At 45.3% G+C, this 8987-nt stretch overlaps 1 protein-coding gene across 3 annotated transcripts in view; it reads right to left on the reverse strand.

Moving 5' to 3' along the window:
• Positions 1 to 4249, reverse strand: part of TXNRD1 (thioredoxin reductase 1) — a 58922-nt gene extending 54673 nt beyond the window's left edge. Inside the window, exon 1 of one of the 3 annotated variants that reach the window (XM_075938719.2) lies at positions 4105 to 4249. Coding sequence is in view for 1 of the 3 variants with exons in the window: in XM_075938713.2 (XP_075794828.2) it covers positions 3913 to 4006 (94 nt within the window). In the remaining 2 variants the exon portion in view is untranslated. Of the gene's footprint in view, positions 1 to 3912; positions 4070 to 4104 lie in introns of those variants that run through there. The other 2 variants (XM_075938713.2, XM_075938727.2) reach the window with 2 other exon arrangements.
• Positions 4250 to 8987: the final 4738 nt, after the last annotated feature.

Here is an 8987-nt window from a genome sequence, read left to right on the forward strand (position 1 = left end):
GCAGTAGAAAACTTCCTCCCAGAGAACAGAGAAGGAATGCTCACAGTAAAGGGAAACCTTCTGGTACTACCTGCTCAATTAGGATGTCCATTGTCATGGACCAAGTTCCTCTGACACATGTACTGGAACAAAAGAGAAAACATTTTCCTGACACTAAAGCCTTTCCACTTTGTGCAGCAAAGGACTGGAATCAGGCACGGCAATGCTAATAGTCTGCAAAGAGTACACTGCTTGGAAAGATGGTTTAGGGCAGGTATATCAGCCTTAGAATGGTTAAAGTCATTTTTCCTATTAACTGTAAGGTTACTTTTGGTTAATTATGGACATGCATCTAATTGAGGGCAGTGTGTGATCTTTGAAAACCACTTCCCAGAGAGGGATGGAGTGAGGGAGGAGGGCGATTATGAGAAAGCTGCAGAAGGGTTATATGCAATGAGAAGGAAAGACTTTTTCCTAGTTGAGAAGAGCTATTTTTCTCTGTAATGAAATCTTGTGTTTATTTCAGTTTTGGGAGGGGGCTTTGAGAGTGGGTTTGAGAGGATGGCTGGCAATCATTAGCCAGGACATGAAGAGTTATACTCCAGTGGGAATCAGGATTTTTTTTTTTGGGGGGGGGGGGCTTGTATTTGTTTAAAGAAGCCCTGGGGCCAATCCTAGGGCATCCACTTTAAATATTGTAGAGAAGCTAGTGAAAAGAACTAAACATCTGAAGTAGTACTGACTGACCCCAGGCTCCTAAAATGCCAGAGGGAGAAATGTAGGTCTCTGCTGTGACTAAAAAGTTGTGCTGTCACAACTGTTTCCTCCAACTTACAAAATGCACCTATTCAAGCATTTAAAAAAATGTTCTGATGACTGACTTATCTAGGTTAGTACAAGAGTCAAATAACCTAAACTTTTGAGGAATTTTAGCATGTCTGAACAAAACACGTAGGAATAAAAACACCCACACATATTGAATGAGCACAAAGCTGGCAAGAAAGTGTGCTGGCAATTCATATACTTCCATTTGTCAGCCCCCCCGTTATGTTGAAGCTCCTAAAGGCTCCAGTCCTGTCAGTAGATACACTGCACATCTGTTTGCAAGATTAGAGCCTTCAGGGTGGTTTACAAACAGAAATTGCCCCAATTTAACTAAATTCTGTTTCTAAACTGATTTCTCTAAATCAGTGCAACCCCTTTACGTTGGCATTCTTAAATTGGTTTATGGGCGCCTTATATGGGTTTATCTTAATTGGATTACTGATTTAACTAAATTGATTTAGATACAGATTTAATTAAACCAGTGCAATTCTTGTGTGCAGATCAACCTTCAATTGTTGCTCCATGGAAAAGGAACGTGCCAGTTTATTTGTTAATGCCCATGCAGAATTATTGAATCATGGGCCAGATTTTGCCACCCTTAGTCAAAATAAGCAGCACTTTACTGGATTTCAGTGTGGCCCTTAGCAAAGTTACTACTTAATATAACAAGTCAAAATCTGGCCCAAAGGAAGAAGAAAAATACACACATTCCTAGGATTTTAATTATGAAATTAATTATGAAAACCTGCACAGATTAAATAAAGACTTGTGACATCTGTGTTTCTGCTGTCAAGACCAAATGAAGTGCTATACTGTACTGCTGTTTTTCTGAATGTCTCTGCATCCACCGTCTAGTATTGTAGAATTTTATATTAAAGCTAGATTGTGCCCTGGACCTGTGCAGTCAGGACACTCCTGGATTGCAGCTCCAAGTGTGAATGGAAACAGCAGAAGCTGCAAATCCAATACTCCCCCTCACACCACTCCATGATAGCTGGGAGAAATGTATAGAGTATCGACTCACACACCCCTTCCCAAATCCATCTGCCAGAAAAATATATAATTATGGTAGCATCTATGACCACACACAGGTTTCCCCATTGTACAAAAATCGTTAAGGACAGTCTTTGACACAAAGAGTTTATAACGTAAAAGATAAAGAGAGGAAACTAGTAAGATGGAGGAAACTAATAAGCAGGTCATGATGGGGATGGGCTTCCACTGTTCACCATTCAGTAGGAATAATCACATTTTGCAAGCATATTCTCCAATCTGAGCAGAGTTTGACAGGACTTCAGAGAGAGGTCAGTTGCATCCCCAAAAGGGATAAATAAACTACCCATCTGGAATAAGTGGGGAAGCTAGAGAAGTTGGGGGGAATTATGACTGAGCACAGCTTCACTATGCCTTTCATACAGATCTGAGCCTAAAGGCTCAGTGTAGTAGCCCTTAGCATTTTGCTTTGTTTTTAATATGAACCTGGTCACACTCAGCAAATCTCCTCTGTACCCTGTGTTTCTGGGGAAGCTGTGTATAAAACATGCAAAGTGGTTTACTTTATTTTACAGAACTACGAAAGTGTTTTCATCTTGACCATTCTCCAAGTATCATAAATATAAAAATGTTCTATGGCAACAACAACAACAACCACCGCCACCACCACCACACCACCCTTATCCAACTTCAGAGGTGGGAGCCCTGCATAGTAAAAAAATTTTCCGTAATGCAAAACATTGCAGTTTTTAAAAGTTTCCTTCAGTCTTGAATGTCCTATTAAAATATAACATTTAAAATGTATTTTGCTTTACTCTACATTAGATAATGTGTATATGATTAATCAATGAGCCTGGGCTCATTAACAGTTAAGGTCCCTGTACCCCTCCCAAGTACTACCTCTGTATCAGAGGTGGGTGGAGGGCAGAAGCAGTCTTTTAAGCTAGGAGGCTGTTTATCTTGAGAAAGATGTTTAGAACAACTGTTCAGGGTAAGAATGTGCATGTAACGCTTTTCTTAGCAGATTAGAAACATGTTTATTCATTTTAATTTAGCAACTTATTTTGATCTGACTGTTTTCACTTGTAGCCACTTAAATCCTACTTTTTATACTTAATAAAAAACACTTTGTTTATTACCAAGTCCAGTGTAAACAGTTATAAGGTGGGGAAACAAGCACTGTATCTATTAGGGATGTTAAGTATCAATTAACTGATCGAGTACTGAATAGTCAATAAGGGAGGAGTGCTTCCAGTGTGACGCTGCACTTTAAATGTAGTAAAAGCCCTCCTGGGTTGCTGGGTGGCATGAGCCAGGACCACTGTGACTCTACCTCTTACCTCCAGTGCACCCCAGAGATGGTATTGGGAGAAGCCTTAAGCCAGATCCTCTTAGCACTGGCTCCTGCTTCTCCCTCCTCCAGCCCGTCTCTGTATCAGAAGCAGCAAGGCATAGGGAAACAACTAGTTGAGTAGCTTACCAGATAAGCCTGAGCTTATCAGGTAGTGGACTACTCATTTACAACCCTAGAACATATCTTAATTTCATTGCTAAAGGGGATGGATTTATGAGTTTTCTCTGTGTAAAGCAGATTTGTTGGGGTTCTGGTCTCATTTGGGGGTTGGTTTCCTGGGTGCTGAGCCCTCTAAGAACTGCACTGGTTCAGTGCCTGTGCTGCTCTACAGGAGGTGGTAACCCCAACTCTGTGCCTTGGCTGGGGAAGACCAGAGGATCTGGCCCAGCAGGACAAGGTGACGGGAGCCCCCAGAGAGCTGGAATGTGAGTGTCAGTGGCATGACTCAGCACACCAGGGCCATGCTAATGTGATTTCAACCTAGTGCAGGCAGCTTCTGCAAATCGGGCCCGTTTAAGGAATCTCAAACCGACCAAAATCACTAGTCGGTGGCGGGGCGGAACATCTCACCCGAGACACTCCCAAAGGAAGAGCGAGAGGTGGGTGCCGCAGGCAGAGCTGCGAGCAGGTGGGAAGGCGCGGGCTGAGGAGCGGCTGCCTGCAGGTAGGGGCACTGGGCAGAGTGAACTTTCTGCGCGGGGAACCAAGCCTGCGCCCTTCCTGCCCGGCTCCCCCCTCCTCCCAAGGGGCGGGCTGCATACCTGCTCGGTGGAGCTGCTCCGGGCCGGGGCTGCTGGGCAGGGCAGTCTGTTCTGCCGGCAGCACCGCTTTGCCCTTCCTCAGCGAGCTCCCCATGGCGCGGCTCTGAGCGCATCCTCCTCCAGCGGCTCCCGGGGGACCTCCCCACTCCACTCCACCCCACCCAGTCCCGCCTGCCGCGCAGCGCCCTCTACCTGGGAGCCCCGGCTGCAGGGAAAGGGGCTGGAGGCTCCTCCCTGCTGCGAGGCGAACCACCGGCTGCTAGAACAATTGAGGCGCCAGCACACCCTGCCCCACTCGCCTCCTGCCGCGCTGGAGCCGCTTGCCAGGACTTGGGCGACCCCTGCTGGCCGACGCAGCTGAGCGACCGCCTGATGGACAAGATACGCTTCCTCCTCTGGGCTTCTATTTGATTTCTTTTTAAGTCGTGTAGTATAACAAACTGATGTAACCTCTGGAAGGAGAAACGCGGGGGAGGAATCACACAGTAGCTTGTGTAATGACTTGCCCAGTGCCTAAATCCATAGTCTTCAACAGCTGATGAGGGGCAGCTCCTGTGGGACCTTATTGATTATGGTTAATTATTGGGAGATGCATCCTTTGGTAGATTGTGTTAGCCTTATTTATTTATTTACAGTACTACTTTTCATATTCCTGAGGAACATTCAAAGGCCAGATTCTGTAAACATTTATGCTCCTGCTTGGTATACATGTGTCATTTCAATGCCACTTCTCCTGCATACAATTGTAATGTAGGTGTAGCTCTGTAAGTCCTAGGATATTAGAGACAAGGGAGGTGAGGTAATAAAATTATACATACCTGAAAAATTGAAAGATCAAGACCATATAGCTAGGTGTTGGGAAGATAGAAAAAGCCAAGCAGACCTCAAACTACTTTACATACCATAGAAACCATCAACAAAAGGTTAGGCCTAGTCTACACTATTGTCTACACGGTTGTCCAAGTTATGCAATTTCAGCTACATGAATAAATAGCTGAAGCCCATTAGAGCTACTTACTGCAGTGTCTTCGCTGCTGTTGTCTGAGTCAACCCCTGATGTCTCTCATCAATTCTGACTGCATTTCTCCATCTGGTGGAGTACCAGAGTTGACAGAAGAGTGCTTGGTATTTTATCACACCTAGGCTACGTCTACACTACGAGCTTTTTCTGCAGAAAATATACTAATGTGGGACTCATTAACATGAGTCACGATCTCAATGACATATTTTCTGCTGTTTCTTTTTTTTCAAGGGGTTTTTGCACAAAAAGAAGCAGTGTGGACATTTTGGGGGGGGAGGGGGTTGTGCAAAAACCAGGACAGGCATAAGGATCTTGCGCAAAACAGGGTTTTTACGCAAAAAAAAAGGCCACACTGCTTCTTTTTGCACAAAAAGAAAGGGCAGAAAATATGCTAGTGAAATTGTGACTCATGCTAATGAGTCCCTCATTAGCATATGTTCTTCCAAAAAACTTGTAGTGTAGACGAAGCCCTATAGAAACGATAAATCAACCCCCTTGGATCAATTACCACCCCATTGATCCAGCCCATAATGAAGACATGCCCTTAGAAGTAAAACTTAGTATTTACTTCCTTTGTAGACAGATGCAGCTAAAATAGGAAACTGATTAAAAGGGGGTTGGGTTCTTCAATATAAAAATAAGCAGAAACTACTCCTGAAATTGGAGCTGTAGTAGGATCAGCTCAAGAAGCATTTTGCTGGAAGGGTTCTGAAAATAAAGATCTACATATGGAACAATTTTCAGCATGTCTTTTTTTCCAAAAAAACCCCAATAATTTCCAACTTAGGAAGTATAAAAGAAAGAATATTTGACTTCATATGTGTCTAACTGAAATTCAGTGGCCTTAGCTATAGAGGAAGTTAGCCTAGATTATGAAAATAGGTTTCTTCTAGTCTTAAATTCTGAGATACTACAGTACTCCCTAGAAATCCCAGACAAAATAGGGACACCCTTTTAATAGATATTAATTACACATGCAAGCCAGAGATTACAGTGTACAGATACATGGCAAAAGATGGGAGAGAAAGACTACGAACCTATAAAAATAAAACAGCATGCATCTGATGTGGTTTTCTTACTGTTCATCAAAACTGTGCATTTCCTCTCTTTTTGTATGGAAATATGATTTTCCATACCAGCTCAGACAATAAGTCTATCAAAGCTGGTATCCTATTCTTGTTTATGGCCAATATCTGAAGTTTAAAAAAAACTCTTGTCATTTTGGACAAGTCATCTCTTCCATTATGTAGGTCGATTTTATGCTGGGGGGAAATGAGAAGGATGCGTGCTGAGGGGAAGAATGACCTTGCGGTTAATGGTACTAGACTGGGATGTAGGAGAACTAGGCTCATCTAGGCAGCCAACAGTCTTTACCAGGCCCTGAGCAAGGGCCTCCAACACCTAGCCCTTCAGTGCCACCCGGTATGCACTGCCTGGCGCTCCAGCACCGGTTTAAGGGGCCTACGGTTCTGGCTGCTGCTATTGATGCTGCAGTGGGGGCCAAAAACCATAGGCCCTTTTAAATTGCTGTGCACCAGGATACTTGTCCTCTTTGCACACACACACCCTCATCCCCATTCAGTGGGCTTTGTAGCTTGGCCAAGGTCTTTATGGACAATCATTCCCACTGTGGGTCAGTTCCCCAACTATAAATTGAGGTAATTATCCTTTCTTTCCCCCATCTTTATTCCTGTCTTGTATACTTAGATTATAATCTCTTTGGGGCAGTGACACTCCCTACGTGCTTGTACAGCACCTAGCACAGTGAGGCCCTGATCTCACCTGGGGCTTCTATGCAGAATACAAACAATACTAGGAGCTCTATAGGAAAGAAACCTCTTTCTCTTCTCCCACGGGCATGACGAAATAGCCTCCATGCTCAAGGTATATAGCCTCCCACAATCCTGGTCAGTTTGCACAGATGACTTGTGCCACTTCCATTGCAAATGCTGTATAGTGATCCCATCCTACAATCTAATATCCATCATACATTAGCATTTTAAGTACCAAAAAATTGCATTTGTATTTCAGAAACGCTGACTAACCTGCAAAACAGGTATGCACATAAATAAAGTCACACATGAGTAGTTCCATTAAACCTGTCAGTATTCACGTGCATAAAGATATTGTGTGGTGGATTTGCAGGACTATAGCCTAAATCTGGTATGTTAGTACACTGACATCTGTCTAATTTAAAACTTCCAGGGGAAGAGCCATTTCATTTTGTACAAAGTGGATAAACCAATAGGCAAAATATTTTAACCAGAGCCGTATTTTTTAAATGGAAGCCTCTGGCCCACCCTGTTGAATGACTCTTCTGGCAAAAGAATAATAATTTGGCGCTAAGATAATTAAATCTATAAAACACCTAAACTGCTATCTCCATTTAATTAAGATGACTTTATTATAGTGCACTTATAAATGAAGCAGTTCTTCTGATCTAGCAATGAGAATGATTACAGTGGCTTTACAGTTAGTATCTTCATTCACTCATCTATGATAGCAATACTTAGTATAATGGAGGATAATAACTAGAACAGTCATTCATGGTCTACGGTTTCAAAATTAAGGATATAAAATCATTTTCAGAACAGGTTGTGGGAAATCATGCTACTCCAGCAAGCCCCACTGTAGCACAGCGGGACTCACCGCTGCAAGCACCTCCTGCTGGATACTCTGGGAATTAGCTTTTCAGCACTGGAGTGCCCCCTTCCAGCTGGTGCCATGCCTGTAGTTACACAGAGACAGAGGAAAACAGGTATTAGGACCCATGTCCCTCCCAGACCATTGCATGTCCCTCCGGGTACTGCCCTGCCACAGTGCCCCCACACTCTGGGGTCCTCTCCTCCTGGAAAGCCCCAATGCCCATCTTCCCTTAGTGACCCACTGCCAGTCTTCATAGCCCCTTACCTCAGGGGCAAACTGCTGTCTGAAATGGCCACTCATCATTGGCAAGGGGGTATGGACTCGCTGTACTCCCAGGCCCAGGCCTCGGCCCTGGCCCTTGCCTCTCCAGAAAGTTATTCCAAAATAGCTTATTTCAAAATAGCACATCTACACTGCAGGGAAGCCTCAAAATTAGGGACTCCCAGCCACTGCCCCCGCCCTGCTTCTGCACACCAGAGGCTCCCAGCGCCAATCGCAGCCCCACCTCCCAGCTGAGAGCCTCTGGTTGCTTGCAGAAGCGGGGCGGGGGGAGTGGCTCCCAGCCACTCCTCCCGCCCCCGCCTGGCTTCTACTAGCAACTAGAGGGAGTGCCTGCCGGGGGCGCAGCCTGTTGGACTCCAGCTTCGGCCAGTGGCTGCACCGCCCCTCCCTCCGCCAGCTCTGCTTCCCGCCCCCCCTCCTCTGACCCCCCTCCTCCTGTCCAGCCCCCTGGCCCCCAATTCCCCCTCCAGCTCTGCTTCCTGCCCCCTGCTTCCTCCCAGCCCCCCTTCCTCCTGTCCAGCCCCACTGGCCCCTGATTCTCCCGCCCCCCTTCCTCCAGCCCCCCCTCCTGTCCAGCCCAGTGGCCCTCAACCCCTCCTGCCAGCCCTGCCTCCTGGCCAGCCCCGCCTCCCTCCCAGCTGGTCCCTCTCCCCCCCACCCACGATCAAGTGTGTCTGTTTTTTTAGGGGGGGTCTACCTGGTAACCCTACTCACACCCCCACTTTGAATCCTGTCACTGGATTCCCTTCTCTGTCATAGCAAATTCATTGTGGTCAGCTCTCAAGGCCCTACATAACTCTGCACCTAACTATCCTTGACTCTTACTTTGCTGCCCTGTCATTCTTTCTATTCTGCCTGTTATGCCAGTCTCATCACCCTGTTTGTCTGTCTTTCCTACAAGTATCTCAATGCTTTTTTCACACCGTCCCCTACATATCAGATATGTTATGCTTATAAGAAGCACACAGGTCTTTTTCAGGGGAGAAGGCAATACACCATGTTTATTGAGAATACAGTAGAGAAGCAGTTAGTATATGCTTTATAAAGAAAAACACACACATACACTTACAGAGGTCCTGCAGCTGTTGCATAGTTACCAGTCCATGGTGGCTCAAGTCAGTCTTAC

The sequence above is a fragment of the Pelodiscus sinensis genome, chromosome 1 (genome assembly GCF_052426305.1).
Source record: "Pelodiscus sinensis isolate ZL-2025 chromosome 1, ASM5242630v1, whole genome shotgun sequence".
Classification (NCBI taxonomy): Eukaryota; Metazoa; Chordata; order Testudines; family Trionychidae; genus Pelodiscus; species Pelodiscus sinensis.